This window comes from Danio aesculapii, chromosome 8, assembly GCF_903798145.1.
Source record: "Danio aesculapii chromosome 8, fDanAes4.1, whole genome shotgun sequence".
Classification (NCBI taxonomy): Eukaryota; Metazoa; Chordata; class Actinopteri; order Cypriniformes; family Danionidae; genus Danio; species Danio aesculapii.
The window spans coordinates 2,442,283-2,470,073 of NC_079442.1; the positions used below are offsets into that span (position 1 = coordinate 2,442,283).

Consider the following 27,791-nt stretch of genomic DNA (forward strand, 5'->3'; position numbering starts at 1 on the left):
ATACCTGTCAATAAAAATTAAGGGACAATTAAAAATTAAGGGACATCATCGGCACTGAAACCTAGTTGTCAGTCCGCCAACATATATAGCATGACTGTCCTGATTCAATCCCTTTACTCTCTCTCACCAACTTTACTTCTTGTCTGAATCTAATGTTGTATCATAATGAAGGCAAAATGCCAGATATTAAACTAAAAGAAAAATAAAGAAAATAAGGGACTTTGATTCTTATTAAATGTACTTTTTTTTGTATGTGAAGAGCGGTGAACGAGGTTTTCATGTGTTGTTTGATTAGCATTAAATAGCTTCGGTGATCTATAATGACAAAAATTTGATCACTTTTCTAACGGAATATGTTAATTTAAGACATAAACAGGCCAAGATGGGCATTTTTATAAATGTTTACGTATTTGTCTGTTTAAACAAACACCCAAATCCAAAATTCTTATATATGGATATACATAGATATAGGTATATATTTTTGTTTTTTATATGTAGTGTTTGAGTTCAGATTCAGAATCTATTTTATATAAATAATATATTTATTTAATAATATAAATAATAAAATATATAATATAAATATATAATAAAAAAATATATAATAATAAAATATATAATATAAATATATAAATAATATATTTAGATATATATATATATATATATATATATATATATATATATATATATATATATATATGTATATATGTATATATGTATATATGTATATATGTATATATATATATATATATATATATATATATATATATATATATATATATATATATATATATATATATATATATATATATATATATGTATATATATATATATATATATATATATATATATATATATATATATATATATATATATGTATATGTATATGTGAGTGTGTACATATAACCGGTCATATGTAGATCTTGCAGGTGTTATAGTGTGTGTGTGTGTGTCTTTCAGGTGGAGACTGGAAGCGGGCTCGTCCACTGAGACAGTCTGCTTTCCACATCCTGGAGCCAGTGGACCTGAAAGTGGTCTTTAGCAGAGCCATGGTGGTCACAGACTCCAGGATGCCCAAGTAAGGAGCTCGAACGTTTTTTATTTGCACATCTACACACTAAACTGGACGTTGCAATCTTTTGCAAAATAAGGAAAGCAAGACCAGGGAAATGCGTTGTAATGTCACTACACAGACAACAAGACTCTGCAACATTGTGTATGTTTGTGCTGTTCTTATAGTCTGAGTAATCAGTCTGAGCAGCTTCAGCTGTGTGAGTGTTTAATCAAGGGTGACTTGGAGCAGGTGAGTGTGTGTGTTGCATGACTGGGATCTGTAGTCCTGTAGTTCATGTTTACCAGCGGTCTCTGGTTGTTAGATCGCTGGTAATCGTGACAACCTGAACTTCACAATTTTCAGACTCGCTGCATCAGATTTTTTAAGCCATTAAATCTTTAAGTATAATCTGTCAGTGTTAACTTTTATTTCGCTTTCCTCACTATAAATAACCTATAGTGTTCTGCACATACTAATGCAATAAAAACAATATATATTCTCTCTTAATGATTATTGGTTTGACTGTATGTAAAGCGTATAGACACGATTTTTCCTATTTGATGTCCAAGAGTAGATTATTTGTTATTGACATTATTATATCCTTATTAGAAATTTTAAAGATATGTTATCAGTTCTAGTTTAGATGAAAACTTTATCAATCCCCTTAGGGCAATTGATTCTGACATGTTTACCCACGTTCTCTGGTTGTTAGATCGCTGGTGATCGTGACAAAACCTGAACTTCAGAATTTTCAGACTCGCTGCATCAGATTTTTTAAGCCTTTTGATGAAGAATCTTTAAGTATAATATGTCAATGTTAACTTTCATTTTGCTTTCCTCACTTTCCTTGCTTTCCTCACTATAACTACTTTCCACTTTTGATTTAATCAAATAAAATATTATATATAAAATAAATCAAACGGACATTTTACTCAAAATCCACACCTGTTAATAGTAAATCCAGAGAAAAAGAATATATATATATATATATATTCCGTCATCATTTACTGACCCTTCACTTGTTTCAAACCTGTTTGAGTTTGTTTTTTCTGTTGAACACATAAGAAGATATTTTGAAAAATGAATCAGTAACTATTGTCTTCCATAGGAATTGTTTTCTTACTATGGAAGTCAATGGTTACAGGTTTTCAGCATTCTTCAAAATATCTTCTTATGTGTTCAACGGAAGAAAGAAACTTGTAAAGGCTTGAAACAACTTGAGGGGAGAGTAAATGATGAGTAAATTTGGGTGAACTGTCACTTTAAGACATTTTTGTATTGGATTGGCTACAGAGCAAACCACTGTTGTACAATGACTTGCCTGGTTAACCTACTTAACCTAGTAAAGCCTTTAAAATTGAAAATCTTCTCTCCGTTAAACATCACTTAAATAACTTTAATAAAACATATTTGAAAAACCGTATGTAGCATATGTATTCATATTAAAAATCTCCCGGTTCAGTTGTGCATTGATATCTGTGTTGTTTTGTTGCTGTTGTTGAGGTTTAAGATGTACGGTGAGCTGCCTCTGCTGTCTCTGCGGATCTCTGATGATAAAGTGCGTGGCGTTCTGGCTCTCCTCAGCAGTATTCCTCTACCTGAAAGCCGGCCCTCGCCTCAGTCCAGAAACACGCAGGCCACTCCAAAGGTGAACACACCATGATGAAGATGGGCCAGATTTGGTAACACTTTATTTTGATGGTCCATTTGAGTATTAGTAGACTGTCTGCTTAATATCTGCTGATACAGACATCAAACTGACTATAGGAAACTTTGCAAGTGCATGTCAACTTACACTAACCACAACCTCAACCCTAACAGTCTACTTATAAACTAATGAGGATTAGTGGGCATGTAGATGCAATGTAACTTAATTCAACAAACGGACCATCAAAATAAAGTGTGACCCCAGATTTAAATTGGGCCACTATCTCTTGAGAAAACACACCTTTGCTTTGTTGTAATTGTTTAACAACACCTCTAGGAGATGCTTTCAGATATTTAGATTTTATGTTGTGTATTGAAGAGTACAATTGGAAAAAACATGATTTATGGAAATTACTAACACTGCTGGGGTGACATGGTGGCTCAGTGGTTAGCACGGTCGCCTCACAGCAAGAAGGTCGCTGGTTCGAATCCTGGCTGGGTTAGTTGGCGTTTCTGTGTGGAGTTTGCATGTTCTCCCGATGTTGTTGTGGGTTTCCTCCGGGTGCTCCGGTGTCCCCCACAGTCCAAACACATGCGCTCTAGGGGAATTGAATAAGCTTAATTGGCTGTAGTGTATTTGTGTGAATGAGTGTGTATGGGTAGTACCCAGTACTGGGTTGCAGCTGGAAGGGCATCAACTGTGTAAAACGTATGCTGGATAATTTGGTGGTTCATTCCGCTGTGGCGACCACTAATGAATAAAGGGACTAAGCCTGAAGGAAAATGAATGAATGAACTCACACTGCTTTTTGGTTAGCTGTCAGAAATAATGACAATTAATATGAAGTGTTAAAAAGTTTTACTGCAAACTGCTTGAAATGTTGGTTATCTGTTTTTGCAAATGAACTCTTCAGATATTGATTATATGAAATTAAGTTGCTGAAGTAAAATATTGCATATATTAAGCAATAAGCGTGGATTATCAACTGACAGTTGACTTTTAGTTTATATTATTTTAATATTGTTTATGCACTCTTGAAGTCTTTGTTGTTTAAGAATGTTTTAATTCTTATAGAAATAACATGTTTATATATTTTTCAGTTTTAGCCATTTTAGATTAAATTAAATATTTCCTTTTGAACTTTTTAAATCATTTTTTAACCTGTAAAAAAAGCTTACGTTTTAAATTAGTCATTTTTACAGTAACTTTTTATCTTTTTTATATTTGCTTTTTGTCTGACGTCTGTATTGTATTTTAGCTGTATTTTTCATTTATTTTCTTAATATTTTTTAGTATTTCGGGAATACAATAATAAAATTTTACAGATAAAAGTTGTCTGATGTGCACACAAACACAAACTGTTATTAAAACTATCATGTTTAGAAATGTGTAGAAAAAAAAATCTTCTCTCCATTAAACGGAAATTGAGAAGAAAAATAAACAGGGGGGCTAATAATTCTGACTTCAACTGTGTGTGCGTGTGTATATATATATATATATATATATATATATATATATATATATATATATATATATATATATATATATATATATATATATATATATATATTAAAATAAATGCCTTAAGAAGTTCACACGTCCTGATTCAGAATTTATTTTATTTTGGTTCATCTGGGTACATTTGCATTGTGTTTGCAAGCACCAGGAGTGTTGTTTGTTTTTCTAGCAGCAGTGTGATCATGCTTTTTTTTTTATTTATTTTTTTATTAGGCTTCTAAACGTGGAAATACCCCTCAGCTCACGCCCCGGAGGCCAGCTATAGATGACCTGCGTGCATCCATCATATACGGCTCAGGTCAGACAAACACAGACTATAAATCTAACATGTGACTTTAGACCAAAAAAATAGTCATAAATGTCTTTTTTTTTTAAAAAATTTTATGAAAGCTCAATAAATAAGACAATATTTGGCTGAAATTCAACTGTTTGAAACTCGGTGTGTGTAAAAAAAAGAATCTGAATATTTAGAAAAACACCTTTAAGTTTTGTCCAAAATAAGTGACAGTGATTGAGGGATTTTTGTTTGATTATTTACTTTGATTTCAAGCCCAGTTTTTTATATTATTATTGAGTTGAATTGAATATTATTATTAAGTTGAATTGAATTTAATCAAATTATCACCTTTTTATGCTTGTCGATTCTTACCCTCATTGTAATAAACACATTTCCTTTACTAGATCTTTCTTTCCTCATCTGTTTTTACTACATTATTGACAACATCTTTTAGTGTTAATCCAAGAAATAATCCAAGAAAAAAAATAACCTGGAATTGGAATTTTTTGTGTTGCATCTGCCATACCGCTAAAACATCTCTGGAGACACAACAGCAATGCACATTACTAATCAAAACGAGCTTTACAGTAGGAAATTTACTAATGATATGCATGGAAAATCATCTTTACTTAATATTCTAGTGATTTTTGGCATAAAAGAAGAATCGGTCATTTTGATTCATACGCTGTACTTTTGGCTATTGGCAAAAATATACAGTTAAAGTCAGAATTATTCACCCCCTCTATATATTTTTTCTTCAGTTTCTGATTTCCATTCAACACATTTCTAATCACAACAGTTATAATAATTCATAATTATTTAGATTTATATAATAGATTTATAATTAAAATCTATTATTTTAATAATAATAGATTTTTTTTTATCTTTGTCATGATGACAGCACATAATATTTGACTAGATATTTTTGTAATATTCAGCTTTACGTGACATTTAAAGCCTTAACTAGGTTAATTAGGCTAAAGTTAGTGTAATTAGCCAATCTGACTAGATGAAATGCTGTGTGTTTTATTTTTTCAGAGGAGGAACTCTTCTTCGACGCCCCCAGTTCACCGATCGAGGATCTGCCGTTCTTCGAGGCCTCGTCTGACTCTCTGCAGGCTTCAGCTGATAAACGTCTGTCTATGGTGCTCAAAGACCCCAAGAAGAACATGACCGAGTTTCTGCTGAATTTTGAGATCAACAAGGTCTGATATAATGTTCTTAATAACTGCTTTATAAACACACAAGTGCATTTAGTCATATTTTTCCTATGGAAATTACAACTGATATGTATGTAAAGAGAAATGAGTTGAAACAATTTCTAAACATAATAGTTTTAATAACTCATTTCTAATAACTGATTTCTTTTCTCTTTGTCATGATGACAGCAGATAATATTTGACTAGATATTCTTCAAGACACTAGTATTCAGCTTAAAGTGACATTTAAGGGGCTAATGTTCATTAGGTTAAAGTTAGGGTAATTAGTAGGCCCACACGGAATCTGCACGCTCAGAAATCCGCAGATTTTTAGCCCATCGAGTCTTTTTTTTACTTGTATAAATGTGTGTAAATTTATATTAATTCAGTTTTTAAATTAATTTCAGTAATAATATTGAGTATTATGAAGATATTCATTTGTTTTATTTACAATACAGTTCGCATATGTAATATTTTCTGTCTTTTAGTAGAGATATTACATTAGAGACTTGCTATGTTTGCCAAATAAGTGAATCTAATTGGGTTTGCATTGTAAACATTCAATAAAAGTTAAAAAGGGATTATTTTTAATTTAATATGTTAAGTTTTTAGTTGGCGACGCAGTGGCGTAGTAGGTAGTGCTGTCGCCTCTCAGCAAGAAGGTCGCTGGTTTGAGCCTCGGCTGAGTCAGTTGGGGTTTCTGTGTAGAGTTTGCATGTTCTCCCCGTGTTGGCGTGGGTTTGAGTACGCTAAATTGTCCGAAGTGTATGTGTGTGAATGAGTGTGTATGGATGTTTCCCAGAGATGGGTTGCAGCTGGAAGGGAATCCGCTGCATAAAACATGTGCTGGATAAGTTGGCGGTTCATTCCGCTGTGGCGACCCCAGATTAATAAAGGGACTAAGCTGACAAGAAAATGAATGAATGAAGTTTTTAGTTAAACTCCCCAAATAATTCCTCGTAAATCTGCAGATTTTACAATATCTCAGATTCTCTGCAAAATAAGTCAGCAGATTCTGTCTGGCCCGAGTATTTAGCAAGTCATTGTATAACAGTGGTTTGTTCTATCGATCAGTGTTTCCCAACCCTGTTCCTGAAGGCACTCAAACAGTCCACATTTTCAACCTCTCCCTAATCAAACACCCCTAAATCAACTCATCAGAACATTAGAGACTCCAAAACCTGAAGTGAATGGGTCAGATAAGGGAGACATCCAAAATATGTTCTGTTGGTGTGCCTTCAGGAACAGGGTTGGGAAACCCTGCTATAGACAATCGGAAAAAAAAAAAATCTGAAGCAAGCTAATAATATTAAACTTAATAATATTAAACCAAACCAAATAAGACTTTTTCCTGGAGAAAAATATAATCGGGAATACTGTGGAATATTTTAAGCTTCCCTCTTTAAACAACACTTTCCCCTGTTTGTTTTGCCCGCAGCTTTCTGTGCAGCTGTGCCGCGTGTCACACAGACAGGAAGTGAGCGTTCTGCATCTGTTCATCGATGGATTGGGAACGGAGCTCAAACTGCGCACGTTTGATATGTCTTCGTACACTTTCCTGCGTGAGATCTGCCTCGAGTGCTCCGAGTACTTGGGTAAGTGCACTCAAAACACACAACCTTTCACCCCTAAGGAGACACCAGGCCTGTGTTCGAGTAGTCACCTAATGGTTTTTGTAGCTGGGAAATCACTCAAATCATTCAGCGTAGTGATATGGAGCTGTAATTCGCTCAAAACATGCCCGAACTACTTTAGCTGTGCGTTTATCTGGAAATAACAGCACATCTTAGAATGCTCATCAGCTAATCAGAGTTAAGCATTTAAAAGAGTCATAGAATAAATTGTTATAATGTAGATTTCTATTGGAAATGAACACTTCTGATTCATCAAATAATCCCCAAAGCATTCAAGCATGTTTTAAAATCATTTCTGCTTTTAAATATTAAAATGTTTGAGGATTTGGTGTGTTTGTGTGAAGATTCTGAGGACAAGAAGGTTCACCTTATCACCACGCTGGACAACACAGAGGAGGATCTACTCACTCTGGAGTATGTCAAGGTAAAAGGGTGTAGTCAGCTGGTTGATCTAATTTGCTTTAAAATGTGCAACACTAAATTAAATAACAATAAATAGTAATGGATCATCCTTTTTGTTAATAACTCAGACAGCAATGAAGCATCATAATGTGTAAAGTATATTTGTTTTGTTTTTTAAAGGATGGTTTAATTGAATGTATTTTCTCAGGTCATCCTGTAGTTCATTATATTATTTTAGTATTATTATTGTTGTTGTTGTTGTTATTGTTGTTATTATTGTTATTAGTTCATTATTATTATTATTATTAGTTCATTATTATCAGCTTTTACAGGTCAAGTAGACTTTTTTTTTCTTAGTATAAATGTATGATTTTTTTTTTTATTTGTTATTTTTTATATTGTTTTCACTTTATTTGAAAGTTTTTGTAAATTTCTTTATATTTTTGTGTCTATATAGTTTTTAATTTAGTTAAATTTTTCTTCATTTATATATTCATTCTTTCATTTTCTTTTCGGCTTAGTCCCTTTATTAATCCGGGGTTCGCCACAGCGGAATGAACCGCCAACTTATCCAGCACGTTTTTACGCAGCGAATGGCCTTCCAGCTGCAACCCATCTCTGGGAAACATCCACACACACTCATTCACACTCATACACTACGGACAATTTAGCCTAGCCAATTCACCTGCACCTCATGTGTTTGGACTGTGGGGGAAACCGGAGCACCCCGAGAAAACCCACGTGAACACAGGGAGAACATGCAAACTCCACACAGAAATACCAACTGACCCAGCCGAGGCTCGAACCAGCGACCTTCTTGCTGTGAGGCGACAGCACTACCTACTGCGCCACTGCGTCGCGCAGTTTAAGTTTTATTTACATATTATTTGTATTAAATTTTAAATAATTAAATTAATTAAAATAATATAAAATAATTTATTTAAAATAAAATAATTGTATTTATTTTAAAATACTTTTTTAGATATTTTGTTTATAATATGTAATCTAATATGTGGGGCATCACGGTGGCACAGCACGATAACCTCACAGCAAGAAGGTTGCTGGTTCGAGCCCCGGCTGGGTCAGTTGGCATTTCTGTGTCAAGTTTTGCATGTTTGCATGTTGGCGTGGGTTTCCTCCGGGTGCTCCGGTTTCCCCCACAGTCCGAACACATGCGCTATAGGTGAATTGAATAAGCTAAAATTGGCCGTAGTGTATGTGTGTGCATGCAAGAGTGTATGGGTGTTTCCCAGTGCTGGGTTGCAGCGGGAAGGGCATCCTCTGTGCAAAAGATATGCTGGATAAGTTGGCGGTTCATTCCGCTGTGACGACCCCTGATTAAAAAGAGACTAAGCCGAAAAATGAATGAATGAATCGAATATTGCTGTTCATAATACTTCAAACAACAGAAATGAGCTTTGCTTCATGACTTTATTTAACTCTAATGATTTTTTTTTCTCCAGGCAGACAAAAATGCACCCGATTTTAAAGCCATGTACAAAAATACAGAGCAACTAATCAAGGTAAGCTTGTTCACAAATCACAGCCTTTTAAAATAATGTCATAGCTCACACTTCACAGAGCCTCTCCAAAACTGCATACTAATTGACCCTTCGCTAAGCCACACCCAGCTGAACTAAGCTGTTGAATGGTTAGGGTATAAGGCGGCTAGGCTAAGCTAGCTTCAATTTTGATTGAGTTATTCTCTATAATCAGTTGCATATTATGTGGTGAATATACTCCTGTAATTCATACTGCAGTGCTTTTTTGTCTGGCTTTCTCGGATATCTCACCTGTTCGCCAAAAATGACTAATTATATCCCTGGCCATGTCTGACAGCGCATACACTTTGTAAAAGACGTGCCAGGCACGATTGCTTGACAGGAGTAGCAACAATAACTGAGGGCGGGGCTTAGCGAAGGGTCAATTGCAGAAGTTTGAGGAAATGCAAATTATCATTTAATTCTGATGTGCTGTGTGTTATAATTGATTTATTCAAGTACATATTTTGATTTATTTTCATAATTTTGAATCAAAACAGCTTCTTCCTCTATCTGAGGGGGTTGCCAGTCTTTGTTCTAGTGGCCAATTCATTTGGCTCTTCATCAAAGAAGAACTTCAGTTTCGTGTTGAGTTTACTCTGTTTTTTTTACACCAGGTGAATTTCTCCTCTCTGGACATTCACCTGCACACCGAGGCTCTCCTGAACTCCATGAACTTCCTAAATAATCTCCTGCCACCGATGAAGAAGGAGACTCAGGAGGAACAACCCGTCATTCCCAAGGAGGAAGAGGAGGAGGAGGAGGAGGAGGAAGAAGAAGAGGAGCCTAAAGTAGATGATTCTGCTGTGGCCAAGAAGTCTTGTAAGAAAGTTGATCTTGCCTGCTCCTTTTGGTGTTTTCAGTGTTTGGTCAGTCCTCCACATTAAACATATGCCTGAGTAATTGGCGGTACAATCTGCTGTGGTAAACCCCGATAAATTAGGCACCAAACTGAAGGTGGGTGAGTGAGTAGGGGGGTGGTTAGTTGGTTTGGTTAGTGGTTTAGTTGGTTGTTGGATAGTGGTTTACTTCATTGGTTAGTGGTTAAGTTGTTTAGTGGTTTACTTGGTTGATTAGTGGTTAAGTTGGTTATTTGTTTAGTTGTTTGGTTAGTGGTTTAGTTGGTTGTTTGTTTAGTGGTTTAGTTAGTTGGTTAGTGGTTCAGTTGGTTATTTGGTTAGTGGTTTGGTTGGTTGTTTGGTTAGGGGTTTAGTTGTTTGGTTAGTGGTTTAGTTGGTTGGTTAGTAGTTTTAGTTGTTTGATTAGTGGTGTAGTTGATTGGTTGTTTTAGTGGTTTAGTTGTTTGGGTAGTGGTTTGGTTGGTTGTTTTGTTAGTGGTTTGGTTGGTTGGTTATTGGTTCGGTTGGTTGTTTGGTTTGTGGTTTGGTTGGTTGGTTAGTGGTTTGGTTGGTTGTTTGGTTAGGGGTTTAGTTGGTTGTTTGTTTAGTGGTTTAGTTGGTTGTTTGGTTAGTGGTTTGGTTGGTTGTTTGGTTAGTGGTTTGGTTGGTTGTTTGGTTAGGGGTTTAGTTGTTCAGTTAGTTGGTTAGTGCTTTGGTTGGTTGGTTAGTGGTTTGGTTGGTTGTTTGGTTAGGGGTTTAGTTGGTTGTTTGTTTAGTGGTTTAGTTGGTTGTTTGTTTAGTGGTTTAGTTGGTTGTTTGGTTAGTGGTTTGGTTGGTTGTTTGGTTAGTGGTTTAGTTGGTTGTTTGGTTAGGGGTTTAGTTGTTCAGTTAGTTGGTTAGTGCTTTGGTTGGTTGGTTGGTTAGTGGTTTGGTTGGTTGTTTGGTTAGGGGTTTAGTTGTTTGGTTAGTGGTTTAGTTGGTTGTTTATTTAGTGGTTTAGTTAGTTGGTTAGTGGTTCAGTTGGTTATTTGGTTAGTGGTTTGGTTGGTTGTTTTGTTAGTGGTTAAGTTGGTTGGTTAGTAGTTTTAGTTGTTTGATTAGTGGTGGAGTTGATTGGTTGTTTTAGTGGTTTAGTTGTTTGGGTAGTGGTTTGGTTGGTTGTTTTGTTAGTGGTTTGGTTGGTTGGTTATTGGTTCGGTTGGTTGTTTGGTTTGTGGTTTGGTTAGGGGTTTAGTTGGTTGTTTGTTTAGTGGTTTAGTTAGTTGGTTAGTGGTTCGGTTGGTTGTTTGGTTAGTGGTTTGGTTGGTTGTTTGGTTAGTGGTTCGGTTGGTTGTTTGGTTAGTGGTTTGGTTGGTTGTTTGGTTAGTGGTTTAGTTGGTTTTTTGGTTAGGGGTTTAGTTGTTCAGTTAGTTGGTTAGTGCTTTGGTTGGTTGGTTGGTTAGTGGTTTGGTTGGTTGTTTGGTTAGGGGTTTAGTTGTTTGGTTAGTGGTTTAGTTGGTTGTTTGTTTAGTGGTTTAGTTAGTTGGTTAGTGGTTCAGTTGGTTATTTGGTTAGTGGTTTGGTTGGTTGTTTGGTTAGTGGTTTAGTTGGTTGTTTGGTTAGGGGTTTAGTTGTTTAGTTAGTTGGTTAGTGCTTTGGTTGGTTGTTTGGTTGGTTGGTTAGTGGTTTGGTTGGTTGTTTGGTTAGGGGTTTAGTTGTTTGGTTAGTGGTTTAGTTAGTTGGTTAGTGCTTTGGTAAGTTGTTCGGTTAGAGGGTTTAGTTGTTTGGTTAGTGGTTTAGTTGGTTGGTTGGTAAGTAGTGTAGTTGATTGGTTGTTTTAGTACTTTAGTTGGTTGTTTGGTTAGTGGTTTAGTTGGTTGGTTAGTTAGTGGTGTGGTTGGTTGGTTGGTTGGTTAGTGGTTTACTTGGTTGGTTGGTTGGTTGGTTAATGGTGTATTTGGTTGGTTGGTTAGTGGTTTAGTTAGTTGGCTGGGTATTTTTTGGCCCGAAAGAGAAAAACAGCCAAAAATATGACCCCCCAAGAAAGTCTGTGGTGAGCCGCACTGAGCAGTAGTTTTCAGTGAACTGGTTTCACTCTCTATCCAGCAATAGTCACTGTGCAATCTGAAGCAGCTTTCACACTGGATATGGGACGTGCCTCTCTCTAAAACTGATTGTTTTGGGCTTTGTTTGCTCTAGCACTTTGCTCAGTCCGGTACACAACAGAGGAGCACACCGCTGACAAGCTTGCTAGCAGTCAAAGTTCAAAATAGTTCAATACTCCGCTTTGGGCATATTCCGCTCATGTACATGTATACTTAAATTTATCTATTTTGCAAAAGTAATTTATATTATTTAAGAAAATGATAAATAATTTTTTTAAAGCAGAGTTTTCAGTTCGGCCCAGGATGTTAATTTCAGTGTAAGCCTGATTCTCATATTATTGTTTTTTTTCTTCTTCAGCCTACAAAAAGTCAAAGTTTGAGGATGTGGTGAATTTGCACATCCGCGCAGACCTCAACTGTCTAAAGGTGTTCATACGAGGAGAGAAAGCCAGGATCTCTGAGATCAGCATCGAGGGTAATACACACTTCTATAGATGCACACAAGCACAATAAACCAGAGCGTTTCTAACACACCATGTTAACTTCCATCAGGACTAGTTTCTGAAGTTCAGATGAAGAAGAAGTCGGTGGAGATTCTGGCTAACCTGAAGAACATCATCATTCTGGATTGTGACAAAGAGGCTCTTTATAAAAAGGTAGAGAATGCTATTTAGCATATTAAAGATACATAAATCAACTGCTACACAATTATATGTTTATGTATATGTTTATATGTAACACTTTTATATCAAAGAGGATCAAAACCTTTCTTCAAAGTTAATCTAAAATTACTGAACAACACCCATTCTTGTCTTAGGACAATTTTGAAAGCTTTTTTGATCCACTTAAAATGTTGGCTACAATAATAACAGGGCTTGACACTTGTGGTATTTTAATGTAAATAATGTAAAGAAGCTTAATGTGCAAAAAGTGGTGCAATTATTACAAATATAGATTTTCTATTAAAAGAAAAAGTACTCTAGGTTTACAAATATTTCTGCTACTTACTTTAATTATTGTATAATTATACATGTTTTCCAAACGTCAAAAATATTGATGATAACCATAAAGAAATATGATTAAATATATATTCTCTATAATGTTGGACTTGTAATTCCAAAACTTGAAATACAAATTTTATTTAATAAATACATTAGAGCCTATTATAATTCCTAACAAATTCCCAATTTCTGCCAGTAAATATAAGGCTTAAGATTAATATAGATAACATTTATGAAATTTGTTTGTACTTTTTACAGTTTGCTTACATTTTAGTCAAAAATGCAAGTAAAATGTTTGCACTGTTAAGCCCTGAATAGGATTAAAATAATGAAGATATAAACCTAAATATCAGTTAACTATAATAAATTCAGATGTTCTATTTTATTGGCCCAGATTAAGTTTTGATTATTAGATAATACATTTAAACGGTTTTCTGAACATAAGACGTTGTTAGCGTGAGATGTAGTGGATTTTGACTAATGATGGAAAATGTTGATGATATGCAGGCAGTGTCCATCGCTGATAAGGAGGTGTTTGATTTCCGCATGGTCAACCATGTCGATGCGACGGAGGGTGACGCTTACACAGACATGCACATTGTGGACACTAGTGTGACTCTGACTGTGGGCTGCATTCAAGTTATTTTCCTCAACAAGTTTATGTCCTCAATACTAGTAAGTGTTCATCTCAATCACCAACTTCCAAAGAAAGAAAGTTAGTTACAAAAAGTATACTACTACTAATAATATTCAAATTTAAACTGATACTAATAACAATAGTACTAGAGGGCCTAGAACCGAGCCTTGGGGAGCACCCTACAGTTTCATCTTAATAGAAACAAACTGCTGTGTTTAGTTGTGTGTGTGTGCGTGTGTGCGTGTGTGCGTGCGTGCGTGCGTGCGTGCGTGCGTGCGTGCGTGGCGTGCGTGCGTGCGGGCGTGCGGGCGTGCGTGCGCGCTTGTGTGTGCGTGTGGTTTTTTTTATTCAATTAAATTGGAGAAGGCCTTGAACTGAGCCTTGGGGAGCACTCTACAGTTTCTTCTTAATAGAAATAAACTGCTGTGTTGGGTTGTGTATGAGTGTTTTTTTATTCTAATTAGCCCCACAAAGTCTTATTTTTCCTTTTTTACTTTGAAAATCAGATCTAAAAATTAAAGTTTGAAAGAATGTATATTGATTTGACTATAAGAGTCAATAAGATATACATAAGAGTCTATATATATATATATATATGATAGCTAAAATAAATCCGTTATTAGAAATGAGTTATTAAAATTATTATGTTTAGAAATGTCCTGAAAAAATCTTCTCTCTGTTAAACAGAAATTGGGGGGAAAAATAAACAGGGGGCTAATAATTCAGGGGGCTAATATTTCTGACTTCAACTATGTATACAAGATTATTAGACTAAAAGCCTTTAGAGACTATAAGACTAAAAGATGATCACATCCAGATAATCACATGAAAAGGATACTGCTCCTGCTAATAATCAATACTAAGGGGTTTAATAATATTATGTTTAATGATGATATTTATACTGCTAATAATATTTATCATTTTAAAATTATTGGAGAGGTCCTTATACTGAGCCCTGGGGAGCACCCTATAGTTCTTTTAACAGAAACAAATTGCTTGTTTCTATTAGAAACAAGTTTCGTATGTGGTTTATTTATACTCTATTTAGTCTTACGAAATCTTGTGTAACCCACCGGAACGACTGTACCAAACCTGGTCTGAGCTGGGATCGAATCGGCGATTCTTTGCATGGGAGTCGGTTGCTCTAACAAGGAGGCTAAAGACCATGGCCTCTGGCGTCTGTCACTAGAGCACCTTTAGAGATCAGAGGAGTGAGGTTTACCTGCATAGCATGTCGCTAGCTGGCCTCCGTTACACTCACCCCCCCTAAACCTCATTCCCATCCTGGATGAGCCCCCAGGTTTTACCCACCAGTCCTACTTCACCCAACCCGGTCTGAGCTTGGATCGAACAGGCGATTCTTTGGATGGCAGTCGGTTGCTCTAACAAGTGATATTGAATTGATTATAAGAGGTAGAAAGTGAAGATGATCACATCTAGGTGGATAACAGGTCGATTAAAAACTGATAAAACTACTACTACTACTCATAATAATAATAATTAGCAAGATGTTTAATAATAATAATAAGAACATTGTTTCATAGTAACATTTAAACTGATTCTACTAATAATATTTCTTTAATATTTCCTAAATTTGGAGAGGGCCTAGAACTGAGCCTTGGGGTGCACCCTTCAGTTACTTCTTAATAGAAACAAATTGCTTTATTATTTTGTGTATATGTGTTTTTTTCAGTCATATTTTAGCCTAATGGTCTCTCTCCTGCTCTCTTTATTTTTCCTCGTCAGGCATTCATTAATAATTTCCAGGAGGCTAAAAATGCATTGGCTGAGGTGACGGCCCAGGCAGCAGAGAAAGCAGCCACGGGGGTTTTGGAGCTGGCAGAGAGGAGTACACGTATCTCCCTGGACGTCGACATCAAAGCTCCTGTTGTCTTCCTCCCACAATCCTCGGTTTCCCACAACGTGATTGTGGCAGATCTGGGTTTAGTGACTGTAAAGAACCGCTTTGAGATTGTTTCCTCTCCAACACACACCAAGATCCCTCCTGTAATGGACATCATGGCTGTGGGACTGAGTGATCTGAAAATGTACAGGTTAGTAGAGTATTACATTCATTCATTTTCCTACAGCCTAGTCCCTTATTTATCAGGGGTCGCCACAGTGGAATGAACCGCCAACTATTCCAGCATATGTTTTATGCAGCGGATGCCGTTCCATCTGCAACCCAGTACTGGGAAACACTCATACACTCTTTTATTCACACACACTACGGCCGATTTAGTTTATCCAATTCCCCTATAGCGCATGTGTTTGGACTTGTGGGGTAAACGGGAGAACCCGGAGGTATCCCACGGCAACACGGGGAGAACATGCAAACTCCACATGAAAATGCCAAGTGGCCCAGCTGGGACTCGAACCAGTGACCTTCTTGCTGTGAGGCGACAGTACTAACCACTGACCCACTGTGCTGATAATGTTTCTACCATGTTTGTATTTTCTCAGGACCACGTTCAGTGATGACAAGTTCAACAGCGAGATTCAGTTGCTCAAGCCAGTCAACATGGACCTGTCAATCAAACGCAATCTCTCCGCCTCCTGGTATCACAGCATACCTGACATCCAGATCAATGCTCACCTCAAGCCCACGAGCGTAAGTGCTTGTGCATGTTTCTGTGAGTGATCATAGCGGGATATTGCAGCTAATGTTAGTGTATGTTGTATTATAGCTGATCTTGAGTCAGGAGGATCTGACCATAGTGCTGAAGACTCTGAGTGAGAATCTGTCCGAGACGTCCGACGCTCCTCCGCCTCCGTCCACCTCTGATAAAGGAGATACGGTTTCTATCAAAGGTTCCCAGGGCTCTGGAGGTATCACAAATGCACAGATTTATCTCTATCATGTTGGTTGTTCGAAGCATACTATATACAGTTAAAGTCAGAATTATTCGCCCTCCCGTGTTTTAAAACTATACACCAACTGGCCCAGCCAGGACTTGAATCAGCAGCCTTCTTGCTGTGAGATGACAGTGCTAACCACTGAGCCATCGTGTCGCACTTTGTCATATTATTAAATTAATTTTATTTACTGTTTCGGTAGCCCTTTGCTTTCATTGTATGAATCTACAAGAGCTACGGTTTCAGCTACAACTCTTTAATCTTAAATGCTCTACAATAAAAATGAGATTGAGTAATCTATCAGCAATTTTTGGTGTGAGTTGTTTAATAAGGTACGACGGTTTGTTTTGCGGTAATTATTGAAGTATTGCAATCATTTTCTCAAACATACATCTATGTTTTGTCATAGGGAACACAGTTGTGACCGCAGCAGTGGTGGAGGGCCAGAAATCAGGCAAACTGAAGAACACCCTAAAACTGGACTTCAAGTTTGACTCCATGACGCTGGTCCTTTACAGCCCAAACAACGAGGTAATGAAAAGCACTCAAATCAGCAGTAAAACATACAGGTGAGGTCAGAATTATTTGCCCACCTCTATATTTTCCCCCTAATTTCTGCTTAACGGAGAGAAGATTATTTTCAACACATTTCTAATCATAATAGTTTTAGTAACTCATTTATAATAACTGATTTATTTCTCTTTGCCATGAGGACAGCACATAATATTAGACTAGATATTCTTCAAGACACTAGTATTCAGCTTAAAGTGACATTTAAAGGCTTAACTAGGTTACAGTTTTTTTTTTACAGACTCTAAGACACATTTCTCAGTACTTGGGAGACTTTAGTAAAACTCTTGACACAGTGAGCACAACAGATGTCTATGTGGGCTAAACTGAGGATCAATTCTCATTGTTTTGGCTCAAAATGCATCCATCGGCTACATCTCTCAAATTTCATCAATTCTTTTCTCACTCAGACACAACAACAGCCAAAAATCAGTGTCTGTAAAGGACATTTTGCACCTGTTTACATACTGTTTTCAACTTCTGTCCGACACAATAACATCATGCAAAACGTCACGGGATGGCTGATCGTGAAAAGGAACGTGTAGTCTGGCACATTTGTAATCCATGACAAATCAAGATTTTGTCTTAATCTCATAATCTGACATGGTAACTTTCGTAACCGACAATAAAAATGGTGTGATCTGACCGGGGCTTTTGGGTAATTAGGCAGGTCATTGTATAACAGTGGTTTGTTTTGGAGACAATCCAAAACTAATATTGCTTAAGGGGGCTAATAATATTGACCTTAAAATGGCTTTAAAACAATTAAAAACTGCTTTTATTCTAGCCGAAATAAACCAAATAAGACTTTCTCCAGAAGAAAAAATATTGTAGGAAATGCTGTGAAAAATTCCTGAATCTGTTCAACATCGTTTGGGAAATCTTTGAAAAAGATAAACAAAATTCACAGGAGGGCGGATAATACTGACTTCAACTGTAGGTGTTTAGATCTGAAGCTAATGTTTGTTGTTCTGGGATGTGTTCATGTGTAAATGCAGTTATCCGAATCGCGTGATGAGACTTTGAAGTTGGCTGAGTTCACACTGGGCACCATCTCCACCAGCGTGCACATGTTCTCCGACAGCTCCATGAAGGCCTCGCTCAAACTCACCAACTGTCTGCTGGATGACAAGAGACAGGGAGTGAAGATGATCACATCCAGGTAGATCACACAAAAATGAGACAACTAATAATAATATTTGAATTCGTACTACTAATTATATTTAATATTATAAAATTGGAGAGGGCCTAGAATCGAGCCTTGGGGTGCACCCTACAGATCCTTCTTAATAGAAACGTGTGTGTGTTTTATTTTAGTTTTCCTCTGTATGTCTTGTGATTGTGTTCTGTGTACAAAGATCAGTTTTCACCCTTGGCTGAACAGTGAAGTAATCTTGAGAGTAATGTTGCGCTGTTTCAGGATGATGGCGATGCGTCAGGGCCGAGAGGACAGTGTGATGGTGGATATGAGCTACCGCCAGAGTCGGGACGGGACTCGTTTGGACACCCTCGTGCAGGATCTCTATCTGTGTGCCAGTATGGAGTTCCTCCTCACTGTAGCTGATGTGTTTCTTAAGGCTCTGTCTGACGGCTTCTCCAGTCCTCCAAAGAGTAACAAACAACCCGCCAGCACCTCCAAAGACCCAGGTTAGTGACTTCTCTATGACCTTCTCAGGTCTTTATTTAATTTAATTGACTTTAATTATTTTAAATATTTTTTGAATTGTTATTATTGCAAATAAAGTGTATTTATAATAATAAAATGGTTTTATAATAATGACTATAATGATATTATTATTAGAAAATGCTGATAATAATGATAATTATTATTATTACAGAGTATGTTAACATATTCTCATTTTTTTTCTAGCAATTTAACTAACATATACAGTGCATCTGGAAAGTGTTCATTATTTTATGTTACAGCCTTATTCCAAAATGGAGTAAATTCATTGATTTGCTCAACATTCTACACACAATCCCCCATAATGACAATGTGAAAAAAGAGTTTTTGAAATTGTTGCAAATTTATTAAAAATAAAAAAGCTGAAGAATCACATGTACATCAGTATTGACAGCCTTTGGCGTGAAGCTCTAAATTGAGCTCAGGTACATTCTTTTTCCACTGATCATTCTTGAGATGTTTCTGCAGCTTCATTGGAGTTCACCTGTGGTCAATTCAGTTGATTGGACATGATTTGAAAAGGCATACACCTGTCTATATAAGGTCCCAGGGTTGACAGTGCATGTCAAAGCACAAACCAAGCATGAAGACAAAGGAATTGTCTGTAGACATCCAAGACAGGATTGTCTCGAGGCTCAAGGCCGGGGAAGGTTACAGAAACATTTCTGCTGCTCTGGAAGTTCCAATGAGCACAGCGGCCTTCATCATCCATAAGTGGAAGATGTTTGGAACCACCAGGACTCTTCCTAGAGCATCTAAGCTGAGTGATGGAGGGAGAAGGGCCTTAGTCAGGGAGGTGATCAATAACCCGATGGTCACTCTGTCTGAGCTCCAGCGTTCTTTTGTGGAGAGAGGAGAACCTTACAGAAGGACAACCATCTGTGCATCGATCCACCAATCAGGCCTGTATGGTAGAGTGGCCAGATGGAAGCCACTCCCCGCCTGGAATTTGCCAAAAGGCATCTGAAGGCAACCATAAGAAACTAAACTCTCTGCTCTGATGAGACTCAAATTGAACTCTTTGGAGTGAATGCCAGGCGTTACGTTTGGAGAAAACCAGGCAGCGCTCAGCACCAGGCTAATACCATCCCTACTCAGACTCAACGGCGAACGAATATACGCTCTCTTTCAGTCTTTGTAAATCACATAAAGCACAACTAATCTCTTGATTAAAACCCTGTTAGCCATTTAACAATGAAACTAGAGTCACCGGGCAGACAGAAGCCCTGCCCTTGACGTGAATCTATGTCTATTGTGAAGAGAATTTCATGCGTAAGTGAAGCGAGTACACTCAGAATGTTCCATGATAGCATACTAATTATTATTATTATTTTTTTTTTTTTTATTAATTTTAAATAAGTTACTATTAATTAACTAAAAAAAGGGAAAAGTCAAATAAATTATGAATTATAAATAGTAGTACACTATTATAATATTCCTATTGAATTTATAGTAATGTTTTTAATAAAGTTAATAGCAATAATAAAAGAAAAGATCAGAAACTAAACTCTAATCTCAATAATAACTGTGTGATTTGCGTCTTTCCTCCGCTAGCGGTTCCTGCTCCACCAGTAGTTGCTAAAACTGAGATGAATGTGGTGGTGAAGAACCCAGAGATCGTGTTTGTGGCGGATCTGACGCGTGCTGAAGCTCCGGCTCTGGTCATGACCACTCAGTGTGAGCTCGTGATGAAGAGCGAGCCCAGCGGTCAGTGCATGACGGCCGCCATTTCAGACCTGAAGGTGGTGGCCTGTCCATTCCTGCGGGAGAAGCGGGAGAACAACGTGACGACGGTCCTGCAGCCCTGCGAGGTTTTCTTCCAGAGCCGGCAGTCAAACACTGAGCCGCAGTGCATCGAGCTATCCATCAGCGCACTCACACTCAAGGTGAACTGTTCTGTGGTACCATTGTGCAATGGGTGCTACTGTTTTTTCCCCTACTGATAAAGTCCCGGTGAAAGGTTAACGTGACTTCATACTTCAATGCAATTTTATTCCTTTAACAGCATCAGTGTTGTGATGTAATTAAAATACAGTCTGTTAAAAAGACCTGCACATTTAGTTGTTCAAACGTAAAATGAGATGTAAAACAGTTTGAAAATACTGTGGTAAAATAAATGGTCATATTTTATAGACATGGTGTGGAACAGTGGGATTTAATGCAGTGCTTCATGTCTACTCTGAGACCCACTTGATATCGATTCTCAATCAGGCAATAAAGAGTATTGATTTTAAAGAACACAGACCTTAAACAAAGCGATGGTAAAAATTAAAAGTTTATTCAGGAGATGGATTAAAAGCCCTTCTGCATATACCATATTACAAAAGACACCTTAGCACTCACAACGCTCAGCATTCGAGCTTAGTAGGGTGCTTCGTGTACATTTCAGGTAGGAAGAACCCACTTTACATTCTCTAACATATACACACACACACTGGCTGGCCGGTGTCCTGACAAATAGTTCCCTTTCTCTGTTTCAGACTGAACTTGTTGAACGTTTGTTGTTGCTACGAGTAGGGGAAAGGCTCTAGAACACTCAGCACGTGTCACTCGTATATTGTTGAATGGGGATAAGTGTGACGGTCAATATAGCGAATGAAGCCCCGCCTTCTAGTACAGGAGCCAATCATCGCTCGCAATGGGGGAGGGGCTCTGATTAGACTTGTGTTTATGACAGTTTGTGCAGCTTCATTATGAATCGTCTGGTGTTAGCAAGCGCAGTAGAATCTCAGCGAATACTAGCTTCACAGACATAAGAAATATGTCAGCATAAAGCTTGAAATCTCTACTTTTAAATGAACCGACTACACTAAACGAATGTTTTTTGGTTTCGTAATCTGTATGAAACAAACTCGAGGTATAGTCAGAATGCACATCACATGACAGCAACTACTCAAACGCCCACAAACTTAGATAAACAAAGAGTCATTTTGGGAGGAGACTAATTATGAATTACTTCAGAAGACCAGCGCGATCGGATGAGGCATTACTCTGAGTATGATGAAATGTAACACAGTCATAAATGAGGTTGGTGTCGGGATCTCATTCCCTTCGAGTCTACATTAGCTTGGGAAATCAGAAAAAAGTGCCGATTTTGATTGATTCGAACGTTTAGAAACGAAACTTATGAGAGAGTAGATGTTTAATTTTATTGGTGATTCCAAATATGTAATGTAATTGTAAGAATTCGATCTTTCCCCATTGAAACATCTGCCGTTTTGTTCCCCAAAGGTGTCTCCGATCATCATAAACACGGTGATCACCATCCAGACGGCTCTGAGTCCGGCCGCTGAGACGCCACAGGAGCTGGAGAGCCCCGTCCCACAGGAGCTGTGGGAGCGCCGGAGCCTGCGGGAGCTGAAACTGTGGTTCCTGGAGGAGGAGGGCGAGGAGGTCAGCACGTCCATCACGCGCCTCGTTCCACAGGGAGAGTCTCTTAAGATGTGCATCGCCTCCATCTGCCTGACGCTGGAAGCCGGAGTGGGACATCGCACAGTCCCCATGCTGCTGGCCAAAGCCTCCTTCCAGGGGGACGTCAAGAACTGGAGCACCCTCATCAACCTGCACTGCCACCTCAACCTGGAGGTCAGAGTACAGCTGCATGATATTGGACGAATCTGACATTGTGTGATGTTTTGTTTTCAAAATGATGAGTAAAAGTGATTAGCCCTCTTTTACTTCATGAAATATTTCCCTAATGATGTTGAACAGATTCAGGAATTTTTCACAGTATTTCCTCTAATATTTTATCTTCTGGAGAAAGTCTTATTTGTTTTATTTCGGCTAGAATAAAAGCAGTTTTTAATTATTTGAAACCATTTTAAGGTCAATATTATTATCCAGCTTAAGCAATATTTGTTTTGGATTATACAATGACTTGCCTAACTTATTTGTACAAATTTAGTATTTGCTTTGGTAACCCACTTTAAATAAGTCAACATACAGGTATATGCGATTTGTTGTCTCTTATCACCCGACCGCAGTCTGTTTTAGCTTCTGTAAAAAAGACCTACATTTGACCAGCCTCTATTGATATACTATTTCTGTGCCAATTTGACACTATACACTAAACTGAGGATAGTTTAACTAATTCACTACACTCCGTCACCTGAGACAGAGAAAATAAACGTGCACCGCTGAGGTAAAATCAGATTCTCTTCTTTAAAATAATGGTATAAAATGTTGATAGAGGTTTGTGATATAGGAATTACAGCAGAGCTTGTTTAGTTAGTAAGCCTGCTATATTTATTTGATGGAAGAAACAAGAACTTAGTATAAAAAGGCAACCTATGCCGGTTATTAAAAGTCAGTCAGGGTTTTCGTTTTGAAATCTAAACTTGTAATTTAAGTGGAAAATATTTAGGGCAGGCCTTTCATTCTCGTTATTTAGTTTATTCTGTATTTCTATATAATCCTGAAAGTTTCACTTGCAAAAATAAATAATAAACTAAAAAAGGGCGGTGATGATGGTAATAATCACATCGCCATGGTTGACATCTCATTATGGCGGTGATTTGGTTATCGTCACACCCCTATTGAATAGCTCTATTTGCAAAGAATTCATTAGTTTCGATCGCAGGTTTCAAACTCAGTTCCTGGAGGGCCGCAGCTCTGCACAGTTTAGTTCCAGCTCTAATTAAACACAGCTGATCAAACTAATCGAGTCCTTCAGGCTTGTTTGAAACCTACAGGCATGTGTGTTGGAGCAGGGTTGGAACTGAACTGTGCAGTGCTGCGGCCCTTTAGGAACTGAGTTTGACACCCTTGGTTTTCATTGATTAGGCTGCTTTTGTAGTGGAGTAAATATAAAAGTGAAGCAAATGATGGTCTTCTGGGGAAGTCTAATAGTTTTCAGGTACAGAAATTGAATAATCAAAAGTGATATACATCAGATAAACTGTCTAATAATAGGCTGTATGTTTGCTGTAGGTGAACTACTATAATGAGATGATGGGTTTATGGGAGCCGCTGTTGGAGCCGCTGGACGATGAGGATAAAGACGGTTTTAGACCCTGGACTCTCGCACTGAAGGTTAGCTTTCATTCATGCTTAATCTTATACTGACACGACTTTCATGTTGTGTTGTCACTATGCTGGTATTCAGTACCAAACGGTACTGACATTTTAAAAACGTTCATTTCCTGCTAACATTTGAGCGCGTTTTTAAATAGTGCTGATTGGCCATTGTGTTCACGTGCTCAACAGAAATGACTGTGATTGGCCGTGAAGGTCATCAGTTCACCGAACTCACCACTGTTTACTGATTGTAAGCACAGATACAGGAACACTGGAGTGTTTTAAAGCCGCGATTCATCAGTGGATCACCCGTATGTGAACGTCTAGACAAACCAGCTGATCGACGTGACTTTAAAACGCTCCAGTGTCTCTGTACCTGTGGTTACACTCTGTAAACAGCGGTGAGTTCGGTGAACTGATGACTTTCACAGCCAATCACAGTCATTTCTGTTGGGCAAATCAGCGCTATTTAGGAACACACTCAACAGTGCTCAAATGTTCTTGGGAAATGGACGTTTTTAATATTAAGTATCGATTGGTACCGAATTTCAGTATCGTGACAACACTACTTTCTTGTAGAGCTGAGCAATTAATCAATATTCGATTTCGGTTTTGTCCTATAACAATAATCGAGATGATAAAAATGATCATCGTGACGTATTTCTGCAATCGTTCCCAATTTCATGTGGAAATCAGTAAAGTCATTTAACATGACTTTTGCAGCATTGGGTGTGCTTGATTTATTGAAGTGGATTAAAGGGGTCCTATTATGTATACCTACAAGAGGTAAAATAAGTCTCTGATGTGTCTAGAGTGTGTGTGTGTGTGAAGTTTCAGCTCAAAATACCACGCAAATAATGCTCTGTAACTCTTTGAAACTGACCCTTTTAGGCTTTGATCCTAATTGTGGCGTTTTGGTGACTGTCGCTTTAAATTCAAATGAGATTGAGCTCTTTTCAAACAGGGCGGAGCTACAAATGCGTACTTGTCAGCATAGTGGTACATTCAAAACTCTAATGGTGGTCGACTGCTTCTCACTTAGGGCTGTCTATGCTAATGAGGAAGAGATGGTCACTAATGGGCGGGGCTCTCCCCTCTGATGACACGTCAAAGGGAGAATCAAAGTGTTTCTGCAGGCTATTTTTGTCAAGTCCGATTCTAAAAAATATAATTAATCCATTTTCACCATTAGAGGCTGGAAATATTGACACACAACTGTGATTAAACTCATTCTAAATGTAGCTTTTGCATAATATGCCTTCTTTAAATGTATTCATGTTTTTAAAAGCGTTTAACTCTTAATCATTATAGTTTAAATTTGAGTCAGAGAGATGCAGGATCAAATATAAAGAATCACTAAAACACCAATTGTTCCAATCTATCAGCAGAATTATTTCAGTCTCTAAACCAAACATAACACAATTATGAATTGTAGCCTCAAAAATAATCGTTTTAAATAAATATGATTGCAATATTGACTGAAATAATTGTGATTCATTTTCCCTAATCATGCAGCACTATATTCTTATAATAAATCATGTTATCTCCGCAGATGAAGAAGAAGCCGGTCTTCAGTTCTGGGGTGTCTGATGAGGTGGACGGCGCTGTGCCTGATTATAAAACGGTCATCAGCTTCACTAGTAAAGACCAGCTTAACGTCACCCTGTCCAAGTGTGGTCTGCACATGCTCAGTAATCTGGGAACGGTAGGAGACTCGGATTAGTAAAGATGGATGTCGTGGCAATTTTACAAATCCATCACTGAATGAGAGACAAACGTCTCCAGTTATATTTAAAGAGGATTTTGAAGTTGTGGTGCTTGGTGTTTCATATAATGGCAGTCAATGGTGACAGGTTTTTTTTTGATTAACTGTCAATACACGTTTGCAGTGCCCTTAGGATGGATGCTACAATGCATGTCTTTCCATTTAAGAATAAACAGAGATGACTTTATTTATTTTCTGCCTTGCAGGCTTTTGCAGAGGCCGCTAAACAGACGGCCGAGTGCTTTCAGACAGACCAGGCGCCATTCGTGGTGAAGAATCGTCTGGGTTTGGCGGTGTCTGTGCTGCACAGCGAAGTGTTTCGACCCATCGGGAAGGAGTCTAAGGATCGAATAGTGGAGCTCCAGGATGGAGAGAGTCTGAATATGGACTACACCCTCACCGCCGAGTCCAGCGACCAGTTTTCTGCCATGACCAGTCTCAGCGCCAAAAACTACATCCAGCCCAGTATGACTGCAGCTCACTTATTTTATATTTAATTAATTTATAAAACCGTCCACTATGCCAAATAGAATCAAAGCCTTTTTAAAATCTACAAAGCATGCGTGTGTTTTTCTCTCTTTCTTTTGGTGTACGTGTGTGTTTATTAACGCGTGCAATGTGGTCTGTGGTTCGATGTTTAGGGAGGAAGCCGGTTTGAGATTTGCTGATGACATCTCTCTAAGATGAGAGTCGAGAGTTGTTTAACCCTCAGGGGTCAATAACTGCGGTTTGAGGCATCTTCTCCTGATAACGCTGAAAAGAACTTAAATTACACTTTCAGTTTTGATCGCACAGATAAGAGCAACACATCAATAGAGTCTGCTAGGTGTCTACTTTTTTTGTGCACACTAAAAATGACAACAAAAGTGTGTGCTTTTGCAAAATAAGGAAAATAAACAGTGCAGGCATTCTTTCTTTTCTCTCTACGTGAACTGTTTTTAGAAATGCGTCAGTAAAATGCACTGAAACTCAGCGAAAACAAAACACACAGACATGAGATTTAAATTTATCGAAGCTTGAAGTGTCTACTTTTAAATGCATGTTGAAAAGAAAAAGTCTTCAGTCTGAAACCAACACTACGTCTAGTTTCTCAGTCCGAGCTCATTATTTTTAATGCGGCCACATCCACGAGGCTTTGTTAATAATAATATTAATAAATAATAATAATAATAATTCCTTACATTTATATAGCGCTTTTCTGGGCACTCAAAGCTCTTTACACATAGGGGGGAATCTCCTCATCCACCACCAGTGTGCAGCTTCCACCTGGATGATGCGACGGCAGCCATTTTGCGCCAGACCACAAACCACACACCAGCTGATTGGTGGAGAGGAGTGATTAAGCCAATAATGATATGGGGAGGGTTAGGAGGCCAAGATGGACAGAGGTCAGTGAGCAGATTTGGCCAGGATGCTAGGGTTAAACCCCTACTCTTTTTCGAAGGACATCCTGGGATTTTTAATGACCACAGAGAGTCAGAACCTCTGTTTAACATCTCATCCAAAAGACGGCGCTCACTAAGCAGTATAGAGTCCCCGTCACTATACTATGGCATTAGGACCCACACAGACCGCAGGTTGGGCGCCCCCTGCTGGCCTCACTAACTCCACTTCCGGCAGCAGCCTAGCTTTCCCATGTGGTCTCCTATCCAGGTACTGACCAGGCGCAGCCCTGCTTAGCTTCAGAGGCCGACCATGTGATTACAATTGTCCACATGAGACACGCGTGACATGTAAACTGTGGTAGAAAAAAACTGCGAATTCTCCGCAAACACATGAGAGATACACATGAGAGACATACCTGCATAAAGCTTGGAAGGTGCACTTTCCAACTCATTTTGAAAACAGAAGTTGTCTCGCTAGGTTATCCATAGAATACTCCCGGCAGCGTGCACATCGCGGTGGCTATTCCCGTGTTCACCATTAATACAAACAATGATTTATTCTTGTGTTCAACGCTTTTGTCATTACGCTAGTTGAGTGTCTCAAGCCTCATTCGCATTACGAGCGACTCTCAGCGGCAAAGCGACAAGTGACCGTTCATTTCAACGAAGAGTGAGTGACTTCTG

General features: G+C 37.9%; 1 protein-coding gene across 2 annotated transcripts in view; it reads left to right on the forward strand.

Annotated features, from left to right (window-relative positions):
• vps13a (vacuolar protein sorting 13 homolog A) overlaps positions 1–27,791 on the forward strand; it is a 95,842-nt gene that overhangs the window by 25,446 nt on the left and 42,605 nt on the right. For both annotated transcript variants that reach the window (XM_056464604.1, XM_056464605.1), the window contains exons 22-43: positions 958–1,075; positions 2,555–2,699; positions 4,431–4,515; positions 5,533–5,699; positions 7,132–7,288; positions 7,672–7,751; positions 9,193–9,252; positions 9,888–10,092; positions 12,552–12,668; positions 12,746–12,849; positions 13,702–13,869; positions 15,578–15,885; positions 16,295–16,442; positions 16,519–16,660; positions 17,097–17,218; positions 18,256–18,419; positions 18,678–18,904; positions 20,496–20,827; positions 22,173–22,526; positions 23,871–23,972; positions 25,510–25,662; positions 25,929–26,187. In XM_056464604.1, the coding sequence (XP_056320579.1) occupies positions 958–1,075; positions 2,555–2,699; positions 4,431–4,515; positions 5,533–5,699; positions 7,132–7,288; positions 7,672–7,751; positions 9,193–9,252; positions 9,888–10,092; positions 12,552–12,668; positions 12,746–12,849; positions 13,702–13,869; positions 15,578–15,885; positions 16,295–16,442; positions 16,519–16,660; positions 17,097–17,218; positions 18,256–18,419; positions 18,678–18,904; positions 20,496–20,827; positions 22,173–22,526; positions 23,871–23,972; positions 25,510–25,662; positions 25,929–26,187 (3,717 nt within the window). The remainder of the gene's footprint in view (positions 1–957; positions 1,076–2,554; positions 2,700–4,430; positions 4,516–5,532; positions 5,700–7,131; positions 7,289–7,671; positions 7,752–9,192; positions 9,253–9,887; positions 10,093–12,551; positions 12,669–12,745; positions 12,850–13,701; positions 13,870–15,577; positions 15,886–16,294; positions 16,443–16,518; positions 16,661–17,096; positions 17,219–18,255; positions 18,420–18,677; positions 18,905–20,495; positions 20,828–22,172; positions 22,527–23,870; positions 23,973–25,509; positions 25,663–25,928; positions 26,188–27,791) is intronic.